This window comes from Aegilops tauschii, chromosome 2, assembly GCF_002575655.3.
Source record: "Aegilops tauschii subsp. strangulata cultivar AL8/78 chromosome 2, Aet v6.0, whole genome shotgun sequence".
In the NCBI taxonomy this organism is placed as follows: Eukaryota; Viridiplantae; Streptophyta; class Magnoliopsida; order Poales; family Poaceae; genus Aegilops; species Aegilops tauschii.
In genome coordinates, this window is record NC_053036.3 from 211,494,816 (window position 1) to 211,509,196 (window position 14,381).

At 45.3% G+C, this 14,381-nt stretch overlaps 1 protein-coding gene across 1 annotated transcript; it reads right to left on the minus strand.

The window, feature by feature from the left end:
• Positions 1–11,513: 11,513 nt before the first annotated feature.
• On the minus strand, positions 11,514–12,801 carry LOC123497107 (uncharacterized). The gene is made up of 3 exons (XM_045233092.1): positions 12,724–12,801; positions 12,491–12,634; positions 11,514–12,167 (listed from the first exon to the last, which is right to left on the minus strand). Exons 1-3 carry the CDS (start codon positions 12,799–12,801, stop codon positions 11,514–11,516), a joined length of 876 nt encoding a protein of 291 aa, XP_045089027.1.
• Positions 12,802–14,381: the final 1,580 nt, after the last annotated feature.

The following is a 14,381-nucleotide window of genomic DNA, read 5'->3' on the forward strand; positions in this document are numbered from 1 at the left end:
CTGCCAACTCGCCACTTCACCGAAGCCGCTTCAGCGACTGGCTTGTCCACCGCTCCAGATCTTCTTGACCGCCATCATGGTCCACCGCACCGGATCTGCTTAACCGGCACCCTCGTCCACCACAGCGTAGGCCCTTCACTGACTCCCTCGTCCTCCCCTTCGCTGGCCCTTCATACAAGCCCTCGTCCGCCGCAACAGATCCGCCTCACCGAAAGCACTGTACAATGCGCCCGCCGAAGCCTTCGTCCACTGCACCGGACCCGCTCCACAGACGCCATATTCAACTCCACCGGCCCTGCTTTACCGACGCTGCAGCCTCATCAGGTTATTTCGATTTGTACTCCTTCGGTTTTTCTGTTCATCGTGCAACTGTTCACTTACCACAGATGAGCTTTCTTGTATGTCGACAGGCGCCGCAACCGTAGCACCGGAGCCGCTTCAGCGACGGCGACAACTGGCCCAAACTCAACCGCAACACGAGCACCATCGACGATCCTTAGCTATCAAGTATGACAACGATATCCATACGCCGCCGAGAATCAGGTACTATTATCCAACGGCCGGCGCCTTCGTTCACTTTCCTAGCATAAGCACCGCACCTTTGAATTTCTTCAGGGCATCATTCAGTTTTTCATGAGACGCGTTATTCTGCTTGCACCTGTAGGGCCATACTTCTGGCAGTGAACATGTTACATGTGCTAAATTACATACCAGTGCACATATAGTTAATATGCTTTAGTTTTGTTATGATGCCACCTGTTGGTTCCATCAGACTGCTTAATGTTCTCTATGCTTAATTACACATCAGCAAACTAGCATGTGGTTCCGCTGCTTTTTGTTCGTTTTACCCTACATTTTCTGATGCTAGCTATTACATCACTGCTCCGAGCCTCTGTTCATTACTTGTTTTTGTGTTCTTGATCTTCCCAAGTTGCATGACTAATTTGATGCTTCTATTAATTATGGAGCTGCCAACCCCATCAAGCAAAATATTTGTTCTTTTGGGGCTGGCACCTCGAACAAGCATAAAAATAGAGGGAAGCAGATATATTGTCGTGTATGCACACACCCTTCTTTCATTAGTTTAGATAAACCATTGATGATCAATTCGGACCAGTGCATGCGATTAAAATTAATTTTACCTAAATAGATGGTGCAGAATAAACTACAACAACTAGATTTGCAACCACGGGATGCTGACGATATCTTCAAAGAACATTGCAACAGCAGCTAGGCTTCACAGCAACATATGGTAAGCCAGGGTGTTTTAGTACATGTGAAATGTAATGCGAGTGGGCTGCTTTCTTGGCTTGTGCCCTCAACGTGTAATCCAACCGAATTAAAAATAGTTCAGTTGTCTGCTTTGCTATATTGCTTGATTCGAATGCTTATTTGTTGTTACGCTATACCTGAGTTGGCCAATATGTCAGCAGTGCCTGCTGTACTATCGTAAAGAAATGCATGCCTATTTCATTTGAGTCCTTAACTTTTCCTCTCAACTTCATCACAAGACTGTCTTCGTAGTTTATATGAGGCCACACTGTTAAGTGCTTTCTCAGATTATTTCAACTGCTTAGATGCCTTGGCAACTTAAATATAGTGGTTGTACACTCCCTTTCAACTAGGGATGTCAACTGGGTCCCGTTTAATCCCGATTAAAGTCCACTAGTGGTATGATAGTTCAAAAGAGTTTTTGTTTTTTAAGGAAAATGAACTAGGGAGGTAGCCAAAACTAACTAGATGGGGCTGGCGGATGTCATTTATTTGCCACTTACATCCCTAGTTTCATCTTACCATTTTAATTTATTTTCGGCTGATGCTGATTCGAACCATTTAAATATAGTTTGCCATGCTCGGCAATAATTCGTCCGTCGTTTACCATGTAAGCTTACTGCCTGGATCATACGATTACTATCTCTTACTGATGTCCAGCAGAAACCTTTCAGGATGCCGTTCACACTAGGACACAATGTACAACCCCAGAATCTATTTGTGGAAGCAGTGCGCCATCCATGTTACCAGATGGTAGCAGTTCAGAGGCAACACCGCCGGAGAGCAGTCTGAGCACAGATATTATAGTGCTTGAGGCTCTACTAGAGGCAGAAAGAGATGGTGTGGCTGCCATGAATAAGGTAATCTTTATCTTGAGGCTGGAAATTAGGAATTAGCGGCACGCATTATGCAAGCAACCCAAGAATTGGAGGAAGTAAGAATGTTGCATTTGAAGACGGAGGAGGTCCTGCTATTTCTGCTATCTGAAGCCCAAGATAATCCCGGTTCTTCTTTAGATACCAGTTGAAATTGTCATTAGATTATTGTACTTGCATGTTGTGTCATGTCTCTGAATGGATTATGTTGCAAGACCCCCTATGTTGTCCATGTGTTGTAATGATCCGAATTTTTTAGGCGAGGTAATCCTCAGTACTTGTACGATTGACATAAGGTGAATTGTTTTTCGTGTGAGCATATTGTATTGGATGAAATAACTGTTTGACTCAGAGTGTATCCAACCTACTGAATTCAAAGATCACGGCATTTCTAAATCATAATCATATATAAAGGTAGAATAAATCTTTGTTGTGGTTTTGAAGAAATAAATAACAAAACGTATAATTATCTGTGGGTATTCGTAATCGAATACAAATTGGATTTGAATTTAGTTTGCCAGGTCCCAGGGAAAACGTGAATGCTAATTCTCCCAAGTTTTGAACGAAGCGGCTAAACACCCACTATAATTTGTGGGCTGCCCGAAGCAAGTGTTTGCGAGATGGAAATTACTGTCTACCCCTGACACTTGACATCCTTATCGACCGGATTTACACTGCTGTCAATAGGGGTAGACAAGTAACTTCAATCAGACGTGACACGACGGCCTCTGAGCCCATTCAGACACGGTGGGCGCCAAACGTGGGCGGCAAAACACATTTCATTCAAGCTCGTCCGAAAGACATGTGTCTCTTCCTCCATTTCCCCATTCATACACGGTGGGCGGCAAAACAAACTCTCCTCGTCCGAAATCGATGTAGGCTAATATTTAAATAGGGGCAGATGTGTCACTTCCATCATACGTGACACAACCGCCCTACCTGTCAGGCCCGTTCATACACCGTGGGCGACAGCCGTGGGCGGCAAAACACCCTCTCCTCGCCCGAAATAGTTACCGGCAAATATTTGGGAGATGCGAGATTACCGTCCTATCCCCAAGCGACGCGATGTCCGATATTTTAAACGGGTGATAAGTTCGTAACTTTCCCCCATTTCAGAGAAGCGCGTCCCAAAGTTTGAGATCCCCCCTCCCCTCCATTTCCCCATTCATACACCGTCGGCGGCACGACAACCTCCGCACTGCGGCCAGCCTCCTCCGTCCGCCACCCCATCCTCCACCTTGCCGGAGCCGCTACCCCTACCCCGTCGTCCATTGCAAGAGATGGACGTCTCTCATCCACAGTGCTGGACCAAGATCCTTTCATCGCCTCCTCTCGCTTCATCGGCGCCGTCATCCACCTTGCCGTTGCCGCTCCTACGACCGCCTCGTCCACGGCAACAGGATATATCCCCCGACCCGGCCGTCTGCCGTCTAAAGTCTTCTTCCCCGCCACCGACAGCCATCGCACCCGCAGCACCCTCAACGTATCAGCATAGGCCTACACGGCGTCGCAAGAGAGGTGGTACTCTTCCATATGTGCTTAAGTTATTGATCTCACCCGGAAAATAGATCGTAATTTGTTTACTGTACTTTTCTTGTCCGTACCAAATCATAGTAGCTAGTTGAAAGCAAACATTGGTTGCGAAGTAGCTTTGTCCGGTTTGCACCTTCAGATCCGCCATGGCACGGGCACTATACTCGTAAAGCTTATGGTTTCCCCCCTTTATATTCACTACCATCATCGTAGGTGCTTCGTGTCATGCTAGCACTGCTCCTCAAGACCTCAACCCAAAGCTTACGTGTTGAAATACGAATCTGATATGATGCTCATATCACTAAAACAGAGAACGTTTAATTGGTCACCTAATTTCCTATATTCGTTTCGAAAAGCATGTGCGCCACCCACTGGTCCAGCTAGTTCCACTTTCCTGATTTTTATCTTGACGCTTAGGGTTTTCCCCTTTTATCTACTCTACTATGATCTGCGTAGGTGCTTTCTGTCGTACTAGCATTACTCCACCCTTCAAGCTAAACAACACAACACTCAGAATTCGAAAGCTTAGTTTTTCAAATATGATTGTGATATGATACTGATATTAGTTAACCGACACATTTAATTGGTTAGCTAAAGGTCCCACTTGAGTTTCCAAATACATGTCGCGACATATAGAGAGACAACACAATTGCATTTCTTTGTCACTTGTTGACCGTAATTTCTTGTCCATACCAAACCTTAGTTGTTATTTCAAAGCAAACATCGGTTGCTAACTACCCTTTGCGCGGTTTGCAGCTTCAGATCTGCCATCCCACTGCCACGGTCAACACTGTACTCATCATGCTTATGTTTTCCCCATTTTATGATGACCACAATTAGCCTCCGTGGTTCATGTCGTAATAGCACTGCTCCACCCATCGAGCTAAACAAGCTTAGTTGTACAAATTCATATCTGATATTATTGCTGATATTAGTAAAACTGAGAGATGTTTAATTGGTTAGCTAAATGTTCCTACTTTAGTTTTGAAATGCATGTGAGCCACATATGGAGAGACCGGAAAGAATAGTATTTCTCTGTGCGCTCTGGTTCATCATGGGTGGCCATCCGACATTGTATTGAAAAACTTGTAATATCTTCAATATGCTTGCTCTTCTGCTTTTCTTTAAGATGATACTCTTCTCTTGCGGTCGACTGGTCAGGTCGAGTTGTTCTCCCTTAGTATATTTTGAATCTGTCAGGTCAGGTCGACTTGTTCTTCTTTACTATATGTTGAAGCTATCATCTGCGAAGTGTCATCACTTCTGGAGCTCTCATATTTTGAGTAGTACGCCACATTATATTAACGCACACAACAAATTACAACATGCATGGCAAGAAACCACCACATTTGGGGCTTCTCTTGCAGAAAACTACCTGGTCGCTAATCTTTTGCAAAAGCCACCGCACATTCGGTAATAGTTTTGCAGAGTGCACTGAACCTGTCATTTGGCGCGGTTGAGGGTGTTTCCGACAGGTGGGGCCAATTTTGGTGACGTGGCCTAACGGACGCGCGGACGGCGCCGTTTGGTCCAGATCGACGCGGTCTGGTCGCGCCGGACAGACCGACCGCCCGCACCTGACCAGACCAGACCTCTCCCTCCAGCTCTAAATCCATGGCGACGACGAAACCTGGCGGCGTGGACGGCGGCGGCGGAGTTGCTGCCGGTGGGGATGCTCCGAGCGGCAGTGCTGGAGATCCACCGGAGTACTGCGGGAGCTTCCATCCCTCGAGCGCGCTGCCTCTTCCCCAACCGCCCTCGCCGCCGAAGTCGTTGGAATACGCGACGGCTACTGCATTCGCCCAGGCGGTGAAGGCCAATCCGACGGGCAGCCACCATTTTGCCTCATCCTTCGGCGGTGTGGAGTAAGTCATCCTCCTCCTTCTTTGTCATTTCCCCGATTGGTATTCTAGGGTTAGGGTTCTATGGTTATTGTTCTTGGGTACGTGTAGTACGGTTAAGGTTCTAGGGTTAGGGTTCTAGCATTAGGGTTAGTGTTATATGACATCATCTCTGTTAACTGATTGTTGGTGTCACAGAAATTAATTTTAACATGAGTACTTTGACACAAATCCTCTGTGTCTGTTGTTTGATCAAATACTCTCTTTCACCAACTTTAGTATTGTAAATTGAATCAGAAATTTCTGTTGCCACCAATTTTAACTCTGTTAACTGAATTTTGTGAACACTGTTAACTGTTAACTGAATTTATTGAACACTGTACACTGTTAACTGAATTTTTTAACACTGTTAACTGGATTTTAACACTGTTAACTGAATTTCTGTTGCCACCAATGAGACCTCTTAACAATAATTTTAACATTGTTAGATGAATTACTTAACAGCAAAATTAAATGCATTCTATTTGAATTTGTAGCTTGGATGATGAAGAATGGGAAGTGAGGTTCCATTTCCTAGACAGAGATAACTTGGAAAGAACAATCTGTTTATCAGACATAACCTTCTGGAATCTCATTGCTCTAATAGAGGTAGAAGGCTATAGTTCAAGGGATTTTATGTATTATGTTAGAGATCCAGGAGCTGGGGTGTCAGGAATGGAAGAATGAATTGATGATGACAAGGTGGAAGAAATGTTGGATCACATAGCTAGTAAAGGAAAGAATGTTGTTAACATTACAGTTATGAGAAGTGATGCACCTAGACCAGTTGATTTGGACATTGGTCATGCTTATGAAGAGCAGGTTCCTTTGTCAGAGATAGGTGTACCAGTTGTCTATGAGGTAGACAATTCAGGAGTTCTTTTCCCCAGTCCAGTGAAACCCCAACCACAGCCAGTCCAAGCAATGAACACACAGGAGAGCTCTTGTTTGTTGAAGCAAAAGGGCCCAAGTGAACCTGAGTTTGCTTTGGACAATGGTAATGAGAGGCATGAGTATTTCATGGAGACAGACCAAGAGCAAGAGCACATTGAGCAGATGATGGAGCAGAAAAGAAATGAAGAAATTCAGAGGTACAGGTGTAATAAGATACAAAGAGAGAAGTACAAGGCAGCAAAAAGAAAACTCCCACAGCTGCTTGCTGAGGAGTTCACTGATAGTGAAAGTGAGGATGAAGATCTAGAAGATGAGGACATATTGGCTAGGTTGGAGGCAATGAAGAGGCATAGGGATGATCCACTATATCACTTTGAAGGAGACACTGATGTAGAAGAGCTATATCGACCAGATGAGGAGGAGGAGGAGAATGAAGGCAGAGATGAAGAGGAAGGACAAGAGGAGCCACTAGATGAGGGCTTGAGAGGAGGAAGCAGTGTAGGAGGAAGCAGTGCAGGAGGTAGCAGCAGCACAGGAGGAAGTAAGAGGAGGGGGAAGGGGCCAACAACAAGATCCCATGCAAGTATGGATCAAATCATAGAGCAAGACTGGGCACCTTCATCTGATGAGGAGAGCAACCCAGGTGACTTAAGTCAGGAAGAGAATGATTGGGCTCAGCTTCCAGCATTTAAGCTACCAAATGGTAGGAAGAGCAGGGCCAAAAATAATAAAGTTAGGGTTTGGTATGATGAGAAGAGGGAAAACCCACAAGAACAATTTGTCAAGAAACTTTGTTTCCTAGATGTGCAGCAGTTCAGAAGGGCACTGCTTACATTTCACATCTCACAAAATAGGAACTACTCATTTCATAGGAGCTGCTCAGATAGAGTTATTGTAGTTTGCAGTACAGATGACCGTCCTTTTTTCATTGCTGCTTCCAAAATTGCACATGAGAAGACATTTTGCATAAAGAAAATGAACTTGTACCACAATTGTCCTGCTGTTGGAGAGAGCACCAAAGTGACTGCTAGGTGGTTGGCACATGACTGTGAGCAATAGTTAAGGTCTGACATAAACACACCAGTCCAGGCAATATTGGACAATTTGAAGAAAAAACATGGAATTGAAGTGTCCATTCACATGGCCTACAGGGCAAGGAAAGCAGCTAAGGAAGTTGTCCAAGGAGATCAGAGGGCACAATACACTAGGATAAGGGATTACCTCCAAGCTGTGCTGGATACCAATCCTGGAAGTAGATGCATTACAACAAAGCATTTAAAGACTCATCCTAGCATAAACCCTAGATTTCATGGCTTGTTCATGTGCCTCAATGCTTGCAAAGAGGGCTTCCTAAATGGTTGCAGACCCTTCATAGGTACTTGCATAATTATTTTCCCAACATTTTTCCCATTGCATTTGGTTATGTTTGGTACTAATGTGTTATGTTTGGTTTTAGGTGTTGATGGTTGCTTTGTTAAGTTGACAACAGGGCAACAAATATTGGCTGCAACTGGAAGAGATGGTAATAACAACATCTTTCCCATTGCATTTGCAATTGTTGACAAGGAAGACACTGCCAGCTGGTCCTGGTTTCTAACCCAGCTCAAGTATGCTCTTGGTGGTGAGTCAGGGAAGTATGGCAACTACACTATCATATCTGATAGACAAAAGGTACCTCACACATCATCATTCTTATATTTACTGAAGTTTTACCATGCTTAGTACTGTCAAATTGTTTGTTGTTATACTATAATTTGAACACTAGTTATTTAAACAGGGCCTTCTTAAAGCCATAAACAATGTCTTCCCAAATTGCCCTCAAAGATTCTGCCTTAGACATATTTATCAGAACTTTCAAACAGCTGGCTTTAGAGGTGAAGAGTTAAAGAAGTATATGGATCAGGCTAGTTATTCATATACTGAGCATGGTTTTGATCAAGCAATGGAAGGCATGAAAAGAGAGTGTGAGGCAGCTTGGAAATGGCTTAGAAAGATACCCAAGCATACATGGGCTAGACATGCCATGGACAAAAATTGTAAAACTGATTTGGTTGTTAACAATATTAGTGAACTTTTCAACAAAATGATACTTGATGTGAGAGGGAAACCAATTAAAACCATGGTTGATGGCATCAGAACTAAATTGCTAGTTAAGTTCAATGCAAACAGGACCAAGACTGAGACAGCCAAGTGGTAGATATGCCCAACATATGCTGAAAAGCTAGAAGAAGCAAAACACCATGCTAGATACTGTCAGTCCATCAAAGCAGGACCTGATCTATACCAGGTTAGCAGTGGAGAAAGCACATATGCAGTAAATCTACAAGTGCACACATGTGGGTGTAGCAAATGGGACATGACTGGTGTTCCTTGCAAGCATGGTGTTTCTACAATTAACAAGGCAAAACTTCATCCAGAAGATTTTGTTAGTGATTTCTTCAAGAAACCAATGTACCAAGCAGCCTACAATCCAATTGTGTATCCTATGCCTGACATAGAACCACCAGTTTTCAGAGACAAGCCAGGAAAGAAGCAGACTAACAGGAGAAGGAATCAGTTTGAGAAGCCAGCTCCCAAGGATACTTCAAGGATGGCAACAATAACCTGCAGCAATTGCAACTTGACAGGTCATAGGTACACTAGCTGCCACAAAAATCTGAAGCCAGCCCTAGCAATGAGAAGGAACCAACACCAGGTTAAATCTTGTGTATATATGTTGTCACTGCAGGTTAAATCTTGTGTATATTTAATACTATGTTCTAATCTGTCTATATGTTGTCACTGCAGGAAAACAGGAGAGTTGATGCACCAGCAGCAAGGGCAAGAGCTCCTGCTGCAACCAGTGCAACACCAAGGACAGCTCCATCAGCTCCAGCTGCAACTAGGGCTGCACCTAGAGCAGCTCCTTCTGCTCCTGCTCCAACAAGGCCAACTTCATCTTCTGCTGCTGCTTATAGGCCTAGTTCATCTTCTGCTACTGCTGCTAGGTCAAGGACAAAGAGAACATTCAAACCACCAAGAGTGTCAGGTACTGGAAGAGTGAGAAAGCCATCATACAAGATGTCTGAATGGTTCAATTGTTCTCAAGGCAGCAAGAAGTGATGTCATGTTGAAACATGTTTAATTCAGCCTGTTTTGGCTAGTTTGTGATGAAGAATATTAAGAATTTCATGTTGAAACCAGTTAGTTCAAGTCCAAGTGGTGGACTATGTAATGTACCTAATGGTTGTGATGCACTATGGTACTCTGGTTATGATGATATGATGATGAACTTATTAGTTATTATGTTTTGAAGAAGTTTTCATTCTGTTGTTGTGATGATGATCATAGTTTCATAGTTGATATGATGATGATCTTAGTTTTCATTTTGGGTGCCTCGGCATTGACAAAACCCAAAATAGGTCCACTTGGGCATTTTGGGTGCCTCGGTGTCAACAAAACACAAAATGGGTCCACTTGGGCATTTTGGGTGCCTCGGGGTCGACAAAACCCAAAATGGGTCCACTTGGGCATTTTGGGTGCCTCGGCGTCGACATATTAATTTTATAAAACCAAAAAAAAATTGCACAAAAATTGTTTCGCCTGGGGCTCGAACCCAGGACCAGTGGGTAGTAACCATGCGTTCAATACCAATGGGATAGTGCTAGTGATCTTGTTTGAGTAGCATCTGCTATTTTACTTATATTTAGTTAGGCACGCACTGTGTTGAGAGTGCGTTGCAGCCCGCAGCGTGGTGAACGTGCATTTAGTATAACTAGTCGTTTCGGTTTCTCACCGTTTAATACCTGTCCACCCACCGCTCTCTCCGCCCACTCGCCGCCCGCACCGCCCACTCCTCTTTCCCCTCTCTCCTGTCGAAACCACCGCCGACAGCCACCCCCACCGCCGTCGCCATGGACTGGCAGCTGGCCATTGAAGAGCTCGCCGGCAACAACCAGGAGCTGCGCGCACAGTACAGGGAGATCACGCGTTGGTTCCCCAGTCTGGCGATGCTGAGGAACCATGCCTGCGGCCTGGTGAAGGTGATGACCCCTGCCGAAAGGCAGCGTGCCTTCCCTGCCGGCCGCACCGTCTCGCCGGCGACCATTCTCCTATGGGCGATGCGCGAGGTGCAGCGCTCCCCCGACCCCAGGCAGCGCGCCCGTTGGTGGATGTAGCGCTCATCCACCACGCCGCCGGCCACCGCAGATGACATCACCGACGCCGTCCTCGCTCTCCCAGCCCCCATCAACAACGCCTACTGGGAGAGGCGCAATCCATGGGTCCTCGGGCCAGACAAGGACTCTGACGCCGAGTCCTCTGACAACTACAACTTGACGAAACTGAAGACTACTCCTCTGACGACGAGGTGGACAAGGTCGTCGTACTCTCCTCTGACTCCTCTGATGACGAGCCTGATGTGCAGCTCCTGGCGCCCGTCCTCGACGCCGTGGAGGGGCAGAACAACAGCCCAATTGATGTGGATAAGCTGCTGGAGGTTGCCGACAACCCAGAGCTCGTTGTCGTGAAGCAAGAAGAGGAGGGCGGCGGTGAAGATGTGGTGGAGCCAGCGCCGGCCAAGAAGAAGAGGGCGGCGGTGAACAACAATGACGTGCGGCGCTCCCAACGCCTGAAGATGCTGAAGAAGGAGGAGTGACATGCTGTCTTCAGTTTCGTCAGTAGAAGAAAAAGTTCAGTTTCGTCAGTATGTTAGTTTGCCAGTTCTATCTATGTCAGTTGTATCTATGTCAGACTATCTATGCAGCTACTATCTATGTTAGTATGCCAGTTCTATCTATGTCAGTTCTATCTATGTCAGACTATCTATGCAGTATGAACTTGGTATCTATGTTCACTATCTACTTGCTATAATCCAAGCTGTTAATTCATCACAAACTGAACTTAATACAAGCTGATAATTCATCACAAACAAAGTACTCTCACAAACAACATACAATCCAAGGTTCATTGCTACAGAAATAATAGAGTTCACCACAATAAAGCTTAACACATTACAAGCTTTCCTCCATAGCTACTACAAAAGACATCATTGACACACATGGTCAGACAGCAACACAACTTAGTCTTCATCACAAATAGCCTTAATCTGGTGAAGCTTCCTCTTGTTGCTATCACCTGCTGACTTGAGCTCAACAATGCAGGAAGCAAGAGTACTCTTCTCCATGGTCAACTTCTCCTTCACTTTCATAAGCTCAGCAATGCAACAATCCAGCTTATCCTTCTCTTTCTTCAGGTCATCCTTCTGTTTCTTCAGCTCAGCATAGCAAATCTCCAAAGTCCTCTTATCAGAGGTCAACTTTTCCTTCTCTTTAAGATGGTTGAACTTCAAATTCCTAATGACAGTGGCTTGAGCTACATGAATTTGCTTTAACTGGTCAACAACAGCCTTTAATTTTTTGATCTCAGCATCCTTTGTCATGCTGCTTTCCACACTAACTGAAATGTTCTCAGCATCATTCTTCTGGTTTACCTCAGGCTGGCTATCCTTATAATCCAAGAGGTTGTTCACATCTTCAACAAGCTTCTCATATGTCTCCTGCAACTCTTTTTTCTGCTGTGTGAGCTTGTGTACAGTGCTTGAATGCTCCAGGCATGCCATCTTGTTTTCATGCTGGCTATGCTCATACATAAGCCACAACTTATGAATAGCATTCTGCAGATGCTCTGGCCAATGCTCATCTACCCACTGCACTAATCCACAATTTCCAACACCCTACAAAAGAAAAATCAGTTCAAAATTACAGACATTACTTACAGATTCAGTTAAAATAGTTGATTCAGTTTATGTACCAGAATCAGATTCATTTAATGATGAATAATTATGAAAACTACAACTAAGAACAGTACCTATGAACCCTAGAACTAAATTCAGTAACTATGAACCCTAGAACATGAGCAGTAACTATGAACCCTAGAACATGAACAGTAACTATGAACCCTAGAACATGAACAGTAACTATGAACCCTAGAAAATGAACAGTAACTACAAACCCTAGAACAAGAATTGGAATGTTGCAAATACAACTTAAAACTTACTTCAGTGGCACAGGCAATGAACCTCCTACCAGTGCTTATCCCCTCAAATGCAACATACTTCCTCCCTGGATTCCCATGCTCACAAATCACATTCAAGTCGTCAACAAGACCCTCGAACGACGGCTCATCAATTGTAGCTGGGATCTGAGAAATCCAACAAAAACTTGTTCAAATCAAGAAAATGTTCAACCCTAGAAACCCTAGAACAGAAATGAGCAATAGAAGGTTCTGACCTTGAGAGGGGAGTCGGAGGAGGAGATGTACTGCGCGCCGGAGCCGTCAGTGCTCTCACTGTCGCTCCAGGACACCATGGCGGACGGCGGCCGGCGGCGACCGAAGAGGAGAGGAGCAAATGGGAGGGGAGCAAGCGAGCGTGGGAGCAGAGAGAGCGAGCGTGAGAGCAGAAAGAGCGAGCGAGGTGTGGTCAGGCGCGGGCGGTCTGTCTCTGGCGACCCGACCGCGTCTGTCTTAAGCAAACGGCGCCGTCCCCGCGTCCGTTAGGCCACGTCAGAGATTTTGGGCCACACCTGTCGGAAACGCCCTCAACCGCGCCAAATGACAGGTTCAGTGCACTCTGCAAAACTATTACTGAATGTGCCGTGGCTTTTGCAAAAGATTAGGGACCAGGTATTTTTCTGCAAGAGAAGCCCCAAATGTGGTAGTTTCTTGCAATTCACTCCCTTGTTTCTCTTTCAAACTCGTATCTCTTACGCCAGGCAGAACTTTAGGGAAGATAGTGAGCCAAACCATCTTGAGGATAGCGAGATGACCCCAAGGTCCTGTCTTGATGAAGACAGTGAGTTGAAGCTACTCACCAGCAGGTGTGAGACAACCTCTGTGCAGTCGCTGCCTCAATCAGTTCGACTTCTTCAGTCTCAACTTAAACGGAAAGGCTTGCTTCAGCTCAGCTCCGACTTGAAGTCAAAGATGCAATGAAGATGTCAGAGGACTGCCGTGCGCACCATCATGCCTTAAATCTAGTGTTGATGCATCTATCGTTGACACAACTGAGGTCTACTCAGCTTCTTCAGCTATTTGGGGGGCCCGACATGGCCAGGCCTAGTGCCTTCTGAAGTGCTCTCATTTTTGTATATTCTTTTGTCGGCGCATTTATTTACACTGGTGGCGAACTTTGATGCCCAGTGGATGTAATATGTGTGATAGCCGTGATAGCCTAGCGTAAGTTGCTTGCTTATTTATTTCCTTGTTGTCTTGTTTATTTGTTTGCTTGTAGTCATTGCAGTTCTTTTTCCGCGGTTTGCTAGTGGCTGCAATAACCTATTTTTATAAACTAGGCCACAATAACCATGGGCTAATATTTACTGTAGTGACACTGGGCCTCCTACGGGCCGTAGAAATAGTGGGCCTTCTACGGGCCGTAGAAACAGTGGGCCTTCTACAGGCCGTAGAAACAATGGGCCTTCTACGGGCCGTATCATCAATGGGCCTTATACGGGAAGTATGATCGATTGGCCAAACATGGGCCAATAACAGGTCGCATTATGGTCGTAAACGGGCTAGAGTTGGAATCGTCCGTTCATAGGCCGACCATAACGGGCCATCGTTAATAGGCCGTATTTGATGACACTATGAAAACGGCCCAACGTATTAACGGACCACAAACGGGCCGACTATAACCACGGGCTGAATTTGGCCCACAAGCAGAAAATGACAGTAACGGGCCGTAAGTAAACGAATGCTGGAAATGAGCCCAAGAATAAATGGACTCTGAGAAGGCCGAAAGATAACATGGGCTGGAAACGGCCCAACAGAATAACGAGCCGTTAATGGGTATAAAGTGATACACTGTTCATTACGGGCCAGTTTCACCACGGGCCGTTAATGGGTGTAAAGTGATACACTGTTCATTACGGGCCAGTTTCACCACGGG